The 17066-nt window shown below is 43.7% G+C and overlaps 1 protein-coding gene across 1 annotated transcript; it reads right to left on the reverse strand.

The window, feature by feature from the left end:
* Positions 1-294: 294 nt before the first annotated feature.
* On the reverse strand, positions 295-16285 carry LOC144720981 (uncharacterized). Its single transcript, XM_078598213.1, has 18 exons — positions 16224-16285; positions 14306-14415; positions 13647-13858; positions 12554-12672; positions 12032-12181; positions 11414-11905; positions 10363-10594; positions 9814-9894; positions 9633-9699; positions 9338-9507; positions 8757-8999; positions 8562-8660; positions 7626-7819; positions 6709-6883; positions 5289-5445; positions 4240-4393; positions 3154-3265; positions 295-2648 (listed from the first exon to the last, which is right to left on the reverse strand). Exons 1-18 carry the CDS (start codon positions 16242-16244, stop codon positions 2464-2466), a joined length of 2973 nt encoding a protein of 990 aa, XP_078454339.1. The 5' UTR covers positions 16245-16285; the 3' UTR covers positions 295-2463.
* Between the last annotated feature and the right edge of the window lie 781 nt (positions 16286-17066).

A 17066-nucleotide genomic window follows, 5' to 3' on the forward strand; every position in this document is an offset into this window, starting at 1 on the left:
TAACGACACAATGCCCGATCCTGACACGGTTATTTGGCTTGTCTACTTGGATGTGAAATTGGAGTTGCTCTGCATCTAATCAGCCATTTGAAAGACGACTCCTGGAGCTGCTTACCTAGGGATAGGCGTTGTAAACCTTCCCACGGCTTTCAAAAGAAGTCCCATTATTGCATTGGATCAGCTACTCACGTTTCTCTCTCCACGTGCATCTATTGTGCTTCAAAAGAACTGACTCAAAAAATGAATGTTTGCACCCGATATGCAAAATAGCAAAAATTATTAAACCAGACGGGGTTGACTTTAATCAGAACTGTTTTAATGTGAAGCATACTTAGTGTACTTCCTGCAGTTTTAAAGGATATTAGGGTGCAATATTGTGCATGTACATATTCTGTGTATGTATGAAATAAAAGCTGTACATTTTTTAATAGATTGCACCTGGATATCCTTTGCTCAGTATTCACAAGAATTTCAGAATCGTAACAAATGCAAAACGTATCGTGAATCTTTGGTTTATTAAAGCTGAAAATATATTACATTATTTTTGCAATTAATGTATTCAGTTGTTACATGCATTGCAAATGCTGAAATTCTGTATCATTCTGAACTCAAGATATATATTAAAACATGCAACATTCACAAGGGTTTTTGCAATTAAAATAAGTATTGAACTATGTTGTCACTTTTATAATCACCATATTGTTATTACGGTAAATCATATTTCTGTATAAAATGTTAATGGTTGTCTAGTTTATGTGTCCTTTGTGGGCATTACAGTATTGCAGATGTGGTTTATTTAAAATGAAAGCACTTTCCAAAAGCACAATTGCTCAGAAAAATAAAATTATCTATGCATCGACTTAATGCCTTGACCTCAAACAAACATAATTCACATCAAGCAGCTTTTCCAAACTCAACCGCAAAATCAGATACGTGATATATGGCTCAATGTAATTTACTGCATATATATCTCTATCATGCATAGACTGGCATGGAGTGATGAGAGTAACATATCTTTTTTACTTTATCCATATTTGCTCCAACTTTCAAAGATCGTCAGTGCATTTGAGTTCCCTGTACAAAAATAACAAACCTTTTATGTTAGACACCAGCAGAACATGCAAGGCCCTGAGATGAATGTCTTGGATAAATGGGTCATCGATGCCATTGCTGCAAAGTATTTCCATGTGAGCATACAAGTGATTAAGAAACAAAAAAACGTAAATGTCAAAATGCAATCCAAGTTGGGGTCAGTAATCTGATTGTTTTAATATAATCTTGCTCCTTGAAGCCACTTTGCTGGACAATCAACAAGTCTACGTAATTCAGGGACTGCCATGTATATTGCTCACCTGTGTAGGGACGCATCGCTCACTTGAGTTATCGACACGCAACAGAACATCACAATGCGTGCCATCTCAGTTACGCTGAAATCGACACCGACCCTGTTCAGTGGATCTCAGTGCTCACCCACATCGCTCCGCAGCAAATCTGTCGTGAAACAGCAGCCGGTCCCGAGTACAAAAATAATTCTCATCAGCCCACACCTTCCGATACATTGGGATGTAAATCCAGCGCTGCCTGTTCGCCTAAAACCATGCCACAGCTTCTGAATCACAGCAGCATCACTCCACACCACAAATGCAAATGAAGGCGAGAGATGGAAGCAAGTCTTGACTGCGGCCGACGTCAAAAATAAACATCTAATACAGGAGCCGACCGTCGAACCTCCCAGTTTCAACCTTCCACGCTGCCAACGGTCGACCATCAACCGAATCAGGATCGGGCATGGCCAATGTGGCCACCTGATGCACAAATGGCGCATCAAAGATTCGGTACGAGCACGGCCACATCCCAAACCATCAATCGCATTGTAAACACCTGCTGTCTTGATTCCTTCAAAGGAGGAATGGACGAGATCCACTGTGCTGAACAGCCAAGAGTGGATAACACATCTAAAATTACATCTTTTATCTGCTATGAATCCATACGAAAGTGACTGCCATTATACATTTCAGCTGATGTATTTCAGGAGGTGCATTGATGTCACTTATTATGCCAGTTAAGCTAGACTGTATTAATGGCATCATACATCGATAGACATACGTAGATTCACCATGGCAAGAGACCATAAATTTAAGAGCTGATATTTAATAAACACACTTAACAGTGCTAGGTTATTGCTTTATATGTTTCAACCACATATCTGGTCCACTTACCCTTCCAATCGGCATACTTTAAAGACACCACCACTTTTTACACTCTGAAACACGAGTTGTACATATCCTCTGAACCACTGGTCTTCCACATGAGTGCATTTTTTTCAGCCTGAAATTTTTTAAACTTCAGTGCACAACTTCCAAACTTCTGCATTTCGGTGGAACGTCTAAGGGTACCTGGCAGATAATGCACCAATGGTATATTTGCTCCATACCCAGTCACAGCCCACTCATGTCACACAGGCTAAGGACCGACCGTTGCCTCCTCCACATCGGATGCATCATTATTGCTGATGGTCCTCAGGCCACTGGCCCTGAGAGAGACGATGCTGGGGCAGGCCGTTAAGAGAGCCGACAAACCAGCGAAGGTGGCCCCCGTGTGGTCCAGGTTCAGCTGCGCGAGCACCGGCAAGCGCAGCTGTCTCAGGCCTGGGGTGGGGAAGGGGGGGGGCAGTGCACAGCTCTTAATAAAGCCTGTGCCAAATATTTCTATACGGTACAAAAAAGTGCAAAGAAATGCTATGCAGTGTCCTTGTGACACTTTAATCCATTTCTTCATTTACTCTTAAGAAAAATTAATGGAAACAATGTCATACCAAATTACCAAATGTTATGCCTTTCATGATTTTAATGAAGTGTCATTTATAAAAAGACAAAACATTCTTGGATTTGCCAAGCAATATGCATAAATAAATGTTTAATTTAATTTATAGTCCTGTCAATCCACTACTGGATGAAGACCTCTGAAAAATGTGTCAATCACAGGGTTATTTGACAATATTTCATCAAGCTGATCAGTGCAGGCTGGTGAAGGTGGGAAGTCAGGAACAATTCAGATATCAATTGTCACTGACGTTTCGTGCACTGTGCCACCACTCTGCCCTGAGTGTACTTAATTTCTGGCCAGTGTACGAATGTATGGAATGTGTCGCACCCCTGTCTGTGATGCGCGTGCGGCTCAGGTTGAGCTTGGTGAGGCGGTTGCAGTGGCGAATCCCATGCTTCAGGACACTGTTCCCCACATTCGTCTCCACCAGGCTTAGCACCTGCAGCATGAGAGATGTGGGAGTGCCACTGTGAGACGAGCAGGGCACTATTCAACCACCATGTACATGGACATCCCTTTGTCAATCCACTGTTAGATAAAGGCCCCCCCAATGCCTGTGTGAGTCGTGGAGGGTTATTCGAGCATATAAAATAATCAACTAAATTAATTCTTATTTTTTTGTATTAAACTTTTATTTTACCAGGTAAGGCCCAGAACTATATTAGCTCTTTTCAAGAATGACCTGACCCACAAATGATAGCTCAACAAAGTGGCATATCACGTGTAAATTGATAGCAGCCAAATACTCTAAACCCACGTTTATAAATGTGGGAGCAAAAACCAGAGGACCCAGACGAAAATCTACGCGACCACGGGGAGACATTCAAACTCCAAATATATAGGCACTGTCAGGGTTGCGATCGAACACGTCCTCCTGTATACTAGGTACGCATAACAATGGTATGAGCTGATGAAAGCAGGGACCACAGACGGCGAAGTATATACAGTAAATCAGCAGATTTTTCTGCTCACAAGCCATCATGCATGGTAGTCACCCATTCAAGCTCTATCCAGGCTAAAACCTCCGAGAACTGATGGGATCAGGTGCATTTCAGGTTAATTAATCACAGAGCTTCATACCATCATTCACCCACAAATATAAAAGTAAATGATTCAGAAATCATTTCCATCTCTTATTGTCTTTCACACTGTATTTTCTGTAATATGTTTGGACAGAATACATCACCGCCAAGTAATTAATACCCAAGCACTTCCGATAAAACATTGGCAACCGCAACCAAAATACATCTCTCACGATCAATTTGGAGGTCTACCTGTCATCCAGGAATGCATTAATGGCAAAACATCTACAGCAGAATTTACATAAATCATGTGATCTCTCGATTACCATAGCTATGTGGAGATAACTCTCTGCGGGGCATGAGCAGATGGCTAGTGATAGCGGCCAGTGACCTGCAGGTGTGGCAGGGAGACGACGTAGGCTGCCACACCGCGACTGGTGACGGGCGTGCGGTCCAGACTGAGTTCCTCGAGCAATCGAAGACCACGCAGCTTCTCGAGGCCACAGTCCGTCACACGCGTGTTGCTCAGCACCAGCTGCTTCAGACTGGAACAGGGGACCAGGGGGTTAAAGGCAATTGTGAACAATTCATATTGTCTGCTAAAATAATTCCCAAATCCTACGACCCAAAAATATTGTACATATCAGGTAAAGGCTTCCGCACACCATGATGGTTATAGGTGTTGTGTGATAATGCAGACATTGAAGCATAGTATAATTCATTTTGGTGCAGTGCCTCCTGCTGACAACTTAGTCCCACACCAGCCTACATCACTTATCCAGGCTGACCTCTGCATAGCTTCCGAGATCTGACAAGATCCGGTGCATTTCAGGTGACTTGGTCATAAGAAAAATATTAACTGGGCTTGAATAAGTCAGAACTTATTTGAATAGCGGTGGTCAAATTACCATTTGCATGTATTGTTTACACCAGTGCTAATAAATAATCCCCACTTATGCCTCAAAAGAAATCAATTACATGACATTTTAATATTGCCCAATTATTAATATGACATTTATTGTGCAGTGTACATCACCAGGAGACTTTAGAAGCAATAGCAGACTGCTGTTCATTATCCCAAGGGGACCTTTTGAGAGAACCCATTCACGTTGCATCTAAATACCAAGAGGAAATGTACTTTTGTGACAAAAAATGAAAATCCACATCTGTTGTTGATCACTACAATGAGGCTTCTTGCAGTTGCTGTGTGCATGTGTGTATGCACACGTGTATCAACTCATAACACTTGGGTCTGTCCTGTGACCTCCTGTGACTTAAGACCTCAAGACTCCTTGTGGACTCGGAGTCCATCTCGCTTGGCAAAATTGATATGGTGGCATCATTGATATTTAGTGGTAAATGGAAGTTGCTGTGTGTGTGCACGTGCGGGTCCATGTGTATATGTATTAGTGGTTGTTTGTGTGTCCATGTGTGCATTACCCCTTGAGGCATGCAATGTGCTGTGCGCCGGCATCAGAGATGTGAATGTAGTCCGTGAGGTTGAGCTCTGTGAGCAGTGTGAGTCGCGTGATATGTTCCAGGCCTGCATCCGTCACGGTGAGCCTGCACGGCAGACGCAGCACGCTGAGCCTTAGCCCTGGTGAGAGGACACATGTAGGGCATGCGTGAGCAATGTTAAATGGAACACGGGTGGGATGTGTGTAGGGTGTGGACAAATAAAACGATGGCAGTGCCATACAATGCGCATTTCCGTAAAAAATATATTTTTTAAATAATCAATTTGAATATCGTTATCGTTAGCCAGATGACAGCCTCCCTAAAATTTTGCCATTGCACAAGCTACAGATTTTTTTACACAGTTGAATGAAGCGGTGATGCAGCAGTTATCACATTGTGGTATGACCTGAGATTGATTTTTGGCTGCAGCTAATATCCGACATGGAATCAAGCAAATTATTAAATAATACAAATTACAAATCCTTATTGGGGAAACATATACTAATTAACTGATTACTACCGTAGCATATAATTACAATAACACACATTACATCTCATTACTAATCACAAAAATAGACTGATTACCAATCTATTATACAATTACAATACCCCCCCACCCCGCCTGAAATCGTCACACCTGCATGAGTTAAATGATGACGTCACCCTGGCTGCTCTATTTAAGAACGGGAGCAAGTGAGGGCTTCACCATTCGGGCGAATTGCCCGATGATGCTGGATGTAATTACCAGCGAAACGTCGTACTCAAAAACTGTAAATGTTGTGGATTCACTCTTCAACACAACGGTGGGCTAAAGTAGTGACCCATTTGTCTTTTGTCAACGTGACACTTTTTTTCTGATTGGCCGTGTCGGGTGGTGGAGGGTTACGACACATTTATAAATAACGCGATCTAACCCAAAAACTTTATTATTAATAATATTGGTCGAGAAAGCCTACATGTTAAATGGAATCAAGAGGCCTCATCTACCAGTTGATTGATGAAGGGCCATGAAAAATAACAATATAAAACTATATATTATCCTATTGATCCAATAGTGTTTCTCAGTGCAGGCACTGTTCAGTGACTTACTTCACATATGGATAGAATAGATAGGTAATCTCGAAAAGGTCAACCGGGAGAGGTCGCAATCGATGGGAGTTAAAAAAACACTGAGGTCATGAAAAGTCTATTCTAATCCATGCGTCATTAAACAGGTAAATATCTAATATTTGGTTTACCAACCAATACAATCAGAGCCATAAACTGGAAAGGTAGTGCCATAACCTACTAGGTTATAAAGGCTCCACCCCGCAGGCTCTCCAGCTGATATCTACGTAGATGATAGCTGTAACTGCACAGCTTGAGCAAATCATTGCAGGCTTTCTATTGCTGTGTCACTAACCTGAGAGAAGACGCAGAGCCTGGTCGCCTTCAACTGAGCGAACGCCAAACAGACTGAGATATGCGAGCGTAGGGTGGTCCGCTAGTGCGGCCAGCGACTCCTCGCTCACCGCCGTGTTGTCCAGGCTGAGTGCATGCAATGATAGCAGCTGGCGCAAGCAGGACACGTCCACAACCTGGTGGATACAAAGAATACATTGTGTTTTAGTTTTTTTGATGCTTTCCAACTAAGCATTAATGGATGAGCTGTTTTTCGGAAATGTTTGGCTCACGATAACTCTCGTAATGGTCACCCAATATTAATAACATTTTAGTTTAAAACACTATAGACAACTGATTGCATTGATCTAAGGGTTGCCTAAAACCTGTTGATACATAACTGCACTATAATCATTTGCCTTCCCGGTAAAGACGATGACGTCATCACGTGACATCACACGTTTTACATTGTGTGATATCCCATTGTGCTGCTTGAAATATAACAGTATTATCGCAAATCAAATACTTCCAAGGACAACCGTATACAGTAAAACCTTGGATTGCGACCATAATTCGTTCCGGAAACGTGTTTGTAATCCAAAGCACTCGTATATCAAAGCACTCGTATACAAGTTGTGATCACGTGACGCTCGGCAGACAAAGCGTATACGTACTACTCGTATTGCAAGACCTCGCTCGTTTATCAAATTAATATTTTTTTTTTAAATTTGCTCGTCTTGAAAAACACTCGCAGACCAAGTTACTCGCAATCCAAGGTTTTACTGTATTGGAAACGTCACAGAATCAAAGACTACGTGTGATTTTCTTCTTTTTTTAATACTAAGGAGAAGCTATTCATTTGATATGCTTAATTTTAATGGACGGCTGATATATAGGAGCGCGTGATTGAAGAAGGCGACGAGTGACTGGGCTCCGTACCGCGGTGTTTTTGACGCTGAGTCCATGCAGTTGTGGCACGGTGCGCGGCAGCTCCCGCACGGTGGCCTCGGTGACGGCTGTCTGGTTCAGGCTCAGCTGGACAAGCGACGGCGGCGCCTGCTCCAGGTACGCAAGCAAGCCTGCATCGGTCACTCTCGTCCTGTCCAAGACCAGCTGCTTCAAGCTCCTCAGCTCTGGAGCATGATCAGTCAGGAAAGAAGTGTCAGAAGGTTTCACTGTCTAATGTACACTTAAATACACTGATGGAAGAACGCCTCTGCACACCATGTGGATTATTGGATTTATTTAACCATTCCACCACGATTATCTAAGTAGTTGGATAAAGGTGGGGAACATAGGTGTGGGAGTATAGATTTTGCTGTACTGCCCTCTGCTGTCCACCACTTTGACCCACAGCAGCCTGTAACACACCTGGTTTTGCATGCTGATTACCCATTCAAGCACTATCCAGTCTCAACTTTGCTTAGTTTCAGAGATCTGATGAAATCAGGTGCATTCCAGGTGATTTAGTGATCGGCTTACTTTACGATACATGATATTAATTACATAGCTGTTAGCACAGTCTAAATATGACTAATAGTATAACATTATACCTCCTTATATAAAAAATAAAAAAATCTCACGAGAAAAGAACACTCTTTAGATCAGTCTTCATTTTAAAATAAAGACTGATATCAAAAATTTCCGAGATGTCATTGATAATGATCCATATTCGTATGTAATAACTCGCTTTTATGGCAAAACAATGTGCCAGATGGCCTGCACGTGTACATCAATGACGTTTTGAAACTTGCGGTCCAAGGTTGTTCTACATGATTATGAAAACGTCACTGTCGACTACAAGATTTGGTTTACAGTTCAGCACATCAAAGAAACTATGAACGAAAAATTATGTACACCATAAATCTGCATTACCTTTAATGTAAACGAGGCACTTGTCGGACAGCATAACGCAGGACGCCAGGTTGAGGTGGTGCAACCGCGACAATGATGTAAGGCACTCGAGACTCCGGTCTGACAGAATGACAATGATACGTTTCAACTATCAACACATGCAAACTGATCTCACGTAGTGTGTCGTTGCAAGGAAGGTGGTGGATGTGCACAGACCAGTGATGAGTGAGGAGGAAAGAAGGCTTAGGCTCTTGAGGGATGGAAATAGCCGCAGCTGATGAAGCAGTTCATTAGTGGTGAGCGAGTAGCAGTCCAAGCGCAGGCACTGCAATGGACAGCCTCGGAACAAATCAAGGGTCCTCGGACGTAGCCTCTCATCCTTAACCAGATGAGCAATGATCTTCTCGGCTACGGATGGGTTCAGCCCGGCCAGGCTGCTGGTGAACTGCATGCTGGGGTCTACATTTAGAGGAGGAAGTGGAAAAGAACACATGTATAGCAATTGTTATAAAAATTGTGAAATAGTTCAGGTCACTGCATTCTATGTCTACACGTTTTATATATCACCAGATTTAGTTTCCAAATCAGAAAATATATATTGTTGTCAGTCAGAGATGAAGCAGAGCTTTTGTTTTCAGAGTAAAGTCACATAAAAATTATATGTGACGCAAGTTGAATTTACACCAACACAATCACACATTCAGAAAATGTTGGTCTAAAAACAGCAATTCTTACGTTTACATATGCACGTGCAGCTGTGCTAACAATGCACACAACATGTGGTATTCTGAGCTCACCGGTAATCAGCACACACACCGTGCTCAATGCCAGCTCGCCAAGCGGTGGAATAACCCTGCCACGTGTTGGCCTCAGTCCAGGATCAAAGTTCACACTGGGAAAGGGGGGCAGCGCCACCTCAAAGTGCGGCGGCTGACGGTCAGGCCCATCGCCATCTGCGCCCTCATCCCTACCAAAAGGGCCCAGGACATAAACAATTTAACATTGTACCGCGGACGTCTGTGAAAAAAACTCACCATCTATCACTACCATTCACATCCCAAACGCCTGTGCTGAATGAGTGCTGGTACTCACTGTAGCCGGTGTCCCTGCCCTGGGAAAAGATCGTGGTGCTGCCTGGCTCTTGGAGGAAAGCCCAGTCCTGTAACACCAGGTAGGGGTGACATCAAACACGAATGCATTAAGTGGTATTGTGTAAAGCACTTAGGTCATTTGCTGTGATTCTCTTTAATCTGTTTTCGTAGACGTAGCTAACCTTGTAGCAGTCCAAATCTCTCATGAGGATCAAAACGGTGTTCATCATGCTCCTCCATTGCATCAAAGTTGAGTCCTCTCCCTAAAAAACAGAACCAAGCCAGAAGTGTTACCACCATTTATGTATATTGAACTTCTTTTGCACCATAAGTAGCCAACAATGCTCAATCAATACATCTCTCTATATTACATCTAACTGTATATTTATGTAATTAATTCCTCATAGCTATTTGTAAAGAATCACTCATGCCTCCCAGTGATTCAACTATAAATCACAATCTTCTTGGTTCTTTCGGTAAAGTCACGTGACTTTACCGAAAGAACCAAGAAGATGAATCCCTGCAGTCACGAAAGCTTTAAATCGAAATATAAATCACAATCTTGACTTGTATTTTTTCATCTTACGCTTGCTTTTTATTTTACTTAAATCTAATTACAATGGAACCCGACGATACATTCTAAACATTGGTTCTCTGTAATGGCTAAAGGATGGTGCACATAGCAAGCACAAAGTGAACAGCCGTGTCAAGTTGCGTGAAGCTATGCTTACCCCAATTGTGATGGAAGCCAAACCTCTGTGGTAGCTGTCCATCCTCGTCCAAGTCTGGGTGGGGTTGCTCCTCCAGCTCCATCTGCCCATCAGAGCCGCGTGCTGCCTCCTGTGCTGCCTCCTCAGCCGCGTCCCCACTGTCGATCTCGATGTCCATGGCTTGATCCCTGCCAGATTCGTGGCTCCTTGGCTCAGTACTTCTCTCTGTATGTGCACCATGTCCCTGCTCTTGCTGTGTTCAGAAAATAATTAGCCGACAAGTTCTGCATTAATACTCTAGTTCAAACAAGGCTTCTTTCTTCAAGAAATTGCTTCAAAATTATTTTCCAGTTGACTTTAAATTAAAGTTTGCATAACGCAGCCCATACACAACTAATCATATGGGAAATATGGCTGTCCAGTGACAGGACAATTCCAAAAAGCTTCACACAATGATGACACTCTAAGTCTGTCATTAATTACTTAAGAACCAGCCTATAGCCCGTCCAAGGAAGGCGTATTGCAGTACATTTTTAACATTCAAGCGAAAAGCAGACCGCAACGTCATATTCATTGCATCCATTCGTGTGCAGTTTGTAAAGCCGTGGTGACAGACTTATTTCATTTAAAGGTTATAATCCCTTGTTCATCAAGACGTCCTTTTTACTTTGATGTCTCAATAGTGTTATGGAGATCGCATGACGTGAAGGTTCTGCCTTTGTAGTGAGGGTTGTAAGCTGACGCCGAGGAGGGGGGAGGAGGCGCCTCGGCCCCCCATGTGGAGTGACGTCACCCGCTAATAATTATTAATGGAGGGGGGGTGTCCATTTGGAGGACGTCACCTTATAATGATTATTAATGAGGGGGGCTGTTCGATGTGGAGTGACATCACCCGCTCATGATTATTAATGAGGGGTGGGTCCATCTGGAGGACGTAACCTGTTCATGATTATTAATGAGGGGGGCTGGTCGACGTAGAATGACGTCACGCGCATTACACACTGACATTCTTGCGCATAGTAGTAAATACATGTTCATTACTGTGTGCTGTATTACAAATGAGCTTAGTCACCTCTGCAGAGGAACATCCCTCACCCTCTCTGGCACCCACGCTGCAGTCCTCAGTTGTATTAACAACACTGATCTGTGTGACCGTCACGTCTGTCACAACAGGAGTGTCGACTCCAACAGCGTTGCCACCTTGTGTTGTGATAGCTTCATTTTTAACAGCCTCTTCATCTTGTGACACACATAAGTGGCCCTGTGTGGACTGAGTGACACCACCACCCTCTTCAGGCATGGGGCAGGCACAGCTTGGAGATGCATCTGCTCGGGGACTCTCCTCAGCCCGACGCACGCACAGTGTGCCATTGGGCACAAGCCCCAACTCTGCGAGCGTCAGCTCTAGTTCAGCGGTGCCAAAGTCCTGCCGTGGGTATGGCTGGAAGAGCTGCACGGGCAATGGGAGCCCAGGACGGTGTTCGCTGAGGTACGCTTGCACATTGCGCAGAGTGGACGCGCACGGGAAGCGGTCGCGCAATAACTCTCCAGATGGAAGGCGAATCTGCGTTGAACATCAAAAAAGCAGTGAGAAACATTTCAACAATAGCACAGGATTCTGTAATGAAGCTTGTTGAACAGTGTGCTCAACGCGTCTGTATGTTGTCAGTGGCGTAGGGAAAGGAATGACCTGTAGGAGGCACTGTCCAGACACACTGGTCTGGCGGCGGCCTCCAAGCACGCCGCCCCCCTCTGTGCTTGGTCCAGACCCAAGCGACGATGGCTTTTCTTGCTGCTGCTTTCTGTCTTCCTCAATCCTCTTCAAAACCATCTCACGCTCCTAAAAAGACCCAGTCGTGAAAGACAGTTTGTCAGTAGAACTATTGTAACTTAAGATTGAATATATACCTTTAGGATTGAGCATAGTCCATATTTTAAAATAGTCATGATATTTACAAAATGTTCCTTCCAATTTCAACTTTCCTGGTCCTTGAGTTCTCTCCTGGTTAAACAAAATAAACTTCTAAATTGGCAATACACAGGATGGCTCAAAAGTTTTTCAACCTAGGTAAAGTGAAACATATAATTTTAGTTATCATCTCAGTAAAATAACTTTTGGGTTAACTTGTATGGTTATTGATATAGATGTTGACTAAGAGGGAAAGTGAGATATGGATACTTGTTCTTTAGACGTGTCCTGCAGCTAGGATACCTTGATCTTGCGTTGTTTCTCTGCCTTGGCATCAATGGCTTCTTGCTCTCTCTGCTTGTCTCCAAAATTTTCTTTTTCGGGGTTCCGTTTTCTGGAAACCACCTTGAATTCTTGGCTTCCTGCGAACAAAATAAATATATATGCAGAATTTTTGTAATAGATAGTAAAAATGCTTTGTATTTAATAGTTCCCTTTATACAGGAAACTTAAATTTGGATGTTTTGCCAATTGCATTAATGCTTCGCGTCTGAGAAGAAACCGGATTACCCAGACAACCCAAACATATGCCGGAATAAGACTTAAAAGCTTCAGACAGATGGAATCAATCCATTGATGTACTACTATCTCCTGGCCACCTTTCAGCTTCAGCTTACAACACCTGGTATTCCTGAGTAATCTCATGCAAGTATTAACCAGCTTCCATCTGCTTAGCTTCTGAGATTTGATGAGATCAGGTGCGACAAGGGTTATATGGCGATGGTTCTGACACTATGTTGGTCATCGTCGGTGATAAACCTTTTACACTTGTATGAGACAACTTCATGAATTTGCATACTAAGAAATAAAAACCCCTAAACCATGGCTGCACTCAAGTGTCTTGGATTTGTATGCAGTTGTTGCATCTCATTACAGTGGAGTAAATAAAGCTATAATGGATGAATACACAATACCTATGAACATAATTGATAATCATGTACAAATGACAAACTGACAATTCTTGAAAGCTTTTGGGAATATGTACGATGGTGAGATAGCCAAGATAATGCATCATAAAGATGAAATGTCTTTTACCCGTCAACCGCAGATTACAAAACGTCACACATACATAGTGGCCAGTGGTTCGCACGCTGTACTATGAACCCGGTCATCCGAGTTCTCAGCCATGGGTAAAATTAGTGGTGCACAATATCTGAATCAGGCACGGGACCATCATTAACGAACCCGCACACAGCACCATGATTACCGTAAATATGGCCAAACAACACACATGACTGACAGAGCTTGGGAAGGCCTTGATTCAGCAGTGGCTTGACAAGCGGCTACAATATTTATTCATACAGCAACGGTTAATCAGTAATGGGGAAAACCGCACCAGCTCCCAGCTGTGCAGAATCCATGCTCTGGGAAGTTCCAGGTAGCTCGGTTGGATGGTTGAAGGCTGCCATGGCGCCCTGGCTCACTGACGTAGCGGGCCACTTGAGGGAGAGTTGAGCGCTGCTGTCCGGCTGCCGCCTCACGCTGTCGCCCGGCTGCCGCCTCACGCTGTCGCCCGGCTGCCGCCTCACGCTGTCGCCCTGAATTAGCCTGCAACAACAGCCACCGATCAACTTGCACGTACTCCCTATTGTTGTGGTATACGAGTTATGAAGTTAAAATGCATTCAAATTTACCAATAAAACATGTGTTATATGGAACCAGTTGCTGGCTTTCACAGAAATAAAACTGAAACACTACTGGGATTTGTAACATCATAATAATCACGTCATTTATGTATTTAAAAATACCTTTTTAAGGAAGGTACTGCATTGTGATATTTGGCCAAATTTATTAATGTACACAAAGATGTTCTCACAACGTACTTGCTGTACAAACACTAAATGTCAATTTTGCATCTCAGTAGGTTTTAGAGTCAGAAATCTGCCTTTGCCTCCCAAATGCTGGCTTAGTGGCATATGCCCCCCCTTAGCCAGCCAATACACTAACACAAGGAAGTAATTCGCGATGTGCCAATGTAAAACATGCTGCACTGACCAGTCCACTGCGTCTTGCAGTGACACGAAGCCCGCGCTCAAAGCCTCCCGCACACGGGACTCCTCAAAGCCCATGGCCGTCAGGGCCTGCATCACCTCCCCCAGTGTCTGCTGCTCAGTGAGGAGGTATAGGGGAGATACAGACACAGCAGAAGTGAGGTAGGGAAGTGATTTGTGAATTTATTATGGGGTGAACATTTGACCGTGCATGTCTTAGTGCCCAGACGTTAGTGTGCTTCATGCATACGGGCAATTCTAAAGTTGTGTAGATTTTAGCCACTCTATAAAGATGCGGGTATTCATTGGTATAATTAAGTGACTCTTTACTTGGGCATGGCATGCGAATTATGATGGCGAGTAAGATCGAAACAAGGTTAGGCTAAAGTGGCACAGTATAAAAAGACTCATGGTTTACAAGGGCTCGCCGCCATCAGAGTATACATGGAGACATTTTTACTATCCACGGCTGGATGATGGTCTCCCCACGCTGTGCGGGTCCCAAAAGTTATTTTACCATACTTCACACCACTCTGGTCAATGTGGGTTGGTGCGGGCAGGAGCATAGACTCAAGATCATAGAAGCACAGTACAACTATGTATTTTGATCAATTGCCTGATGCTGCGCGCCACTGCTGAAAAATATATATATTAACAAAATAAGCGATTGACAGTGTCGCGTGAAATGTCAGTTCTGATTGATCATATTCACGATAAACTTGCACATTACTTCTTCCCTCACTGGGTGGCCGAACAACGAGTGGGCTCGCTCAGGCGTGCACACCTCCCGGCCTTTCGTACCAGAAATCCTAAACTAAACTTACTCAGCTAAACAATATATTTGTTATTTTACCAAGAAAGGCCTATTGAGCTATATAGCTATATTGTGAAGCGACCTGACCACAAATGACAGCTCAACAAAATGGATTATCATGTGGAAATGCACGCGACCACGGAGAGAAGAACATGCAAACTCCACATATCCAGGCATCGTCAGGATTGGGGTCGAACCCACGATTTCCTGTATACCATGCGAGACGATTAACATGATTCATATAAACACCAGCTGTTATTTCTAGATTTGAAGCTTTCGTGACTGCAAGGATTCATACTCTTAGGTTTTTTCGGTAAAGTCACGTAGGTAAAAATAAAAATAAGTAATAAAAAATATAATTATATCATTTGTACGATAAAATTGTATTATTTATTTTTATTTTGATATCATTTTAATGATACCATTTTCATTATTTCTTTTTATTTTTACCTACGGGACTTCACCGAAAAAACCTAAGAGTACCAGCTGTTATCTCAGCGCTACACAGCTAGGCTGCGTGTCCCGGACCCTACTTGCCACCTGTTGAGTTTAAATTTCCGCTCAACAGCGAGAAAGGACAATAATTATGTTCAAAGTTGTTACGGTGAAGGGCATCTGTGGTCTACTTTGGAATCTCTTCGCATCGTCTTTTCTCGAGTTCCCAAAACTTTGCTCAAATCAAGAGATGCCATCTCGTGTATAACAATCTCAATGGTCCCGTTTGTTGCTGGTCGCTTGAACATTTCTCAGCATTTCCTATTCTTAGCATGCGTGACATTTAAAGCAATCCCGTGGCACCCGCCAGCTCAGCAATGCGTTGTTATCACCAACTGCGGAAAGAGCTTCATAGCTCATCGGATTCACCCGAAAATAAAGAAGATTCAGCCTCAGCAAGGGGGCCCGTGATAAGTCACTTTAAAGAGTCTTGTTTTGAATAATTGACGAAGCCACGAACTCGCGCGAGGCGCACAGCGATCGTTGGTGAGAGACCGCCAGATAAAACAAAACATACACACTTGACACGCTCCAGTTAACGTCGTCTAATTTAAAAGTAATAAATTGTTTAACTTCGTTTTAAATGAAATCAAAGCCGTCCACCCCGTCTCACCTGCCCCGCTGTTGCGTCCATCGCCTTCCTCTCGCTCCGCGCACAGCACTCTGGGGCATAACTCCAGGGGGGGAGGGGTGGTAAACATTGCAAAGCGCGACGCGATTGGTCGAGAGCTCGACCAATGCGGCGGACGTCACGAGGGGGGGAGGGGCGATCGGGCAGCAACAGCATCGCCGCACGCGATTGGCTGACGGGTCGCTCCAACCCCAACCAATGGGAGACTCGCGTGCGTTTCGTGGTACAATCAGAAAGAGAATAATTATGAAAGAGAAGTAATATTTCAAAATACTTTTTTAAAATACGTTTTAATTAAATGTACCTTCTTAATAGAATAATAAAAATAAAGCAATAAAAATAATACCACATTGGGAAGTGGCTTAAAATTGAGTTACAAGAGTTTAAGATATGACAACAACAACAACAGACAGCGTGAGTTAAATAAAAGCGTGTAATGAACACATTCATGCGGAGGGAGCTGGTAGGAACGTTGGGTTGCTCGGTCAATGGCCAGGGTCAACGGCGGCGTGGTGTATTCCGCAAATATGCCCGACTGTGAGGGCGGGCACAAGCAGGCGTGAGTAGGTTAAACGTTGAGTTTTATAAGGGCACCACGGGGTGACCAGCCCCACCCTCCCCACGCTCCCCTACCCACACAGCCCCACCCCTCCCACCCCCCACCCAGCCCCACCCTCCCCACCCAGCCCCTCCCTCCCTACCCAGCCCCTCCCTGCACGACGGACGGACGGACACAATAATCCCCTGTGGGCTGGTGTAACCAGGACGTTCCTACCAGTATAATAAAAATATGCGTTTACCCTTTCTGGCAATAAAACAGCGTGA

Source organism: Lampetra planeri, chromosome 10, assembly GCF_965212315.1.
Source record: "Lampetra planeri chromosome 10, kcLamPlan1.2.h2, whole genome shotgun sequence".
Lineage (NCBI taxonomy): Eukaryota > Metazoa > Chordata > Hyperoartia > Petromyzontiformes > Petromyzontidae > Lampetra > Lampetra planeri.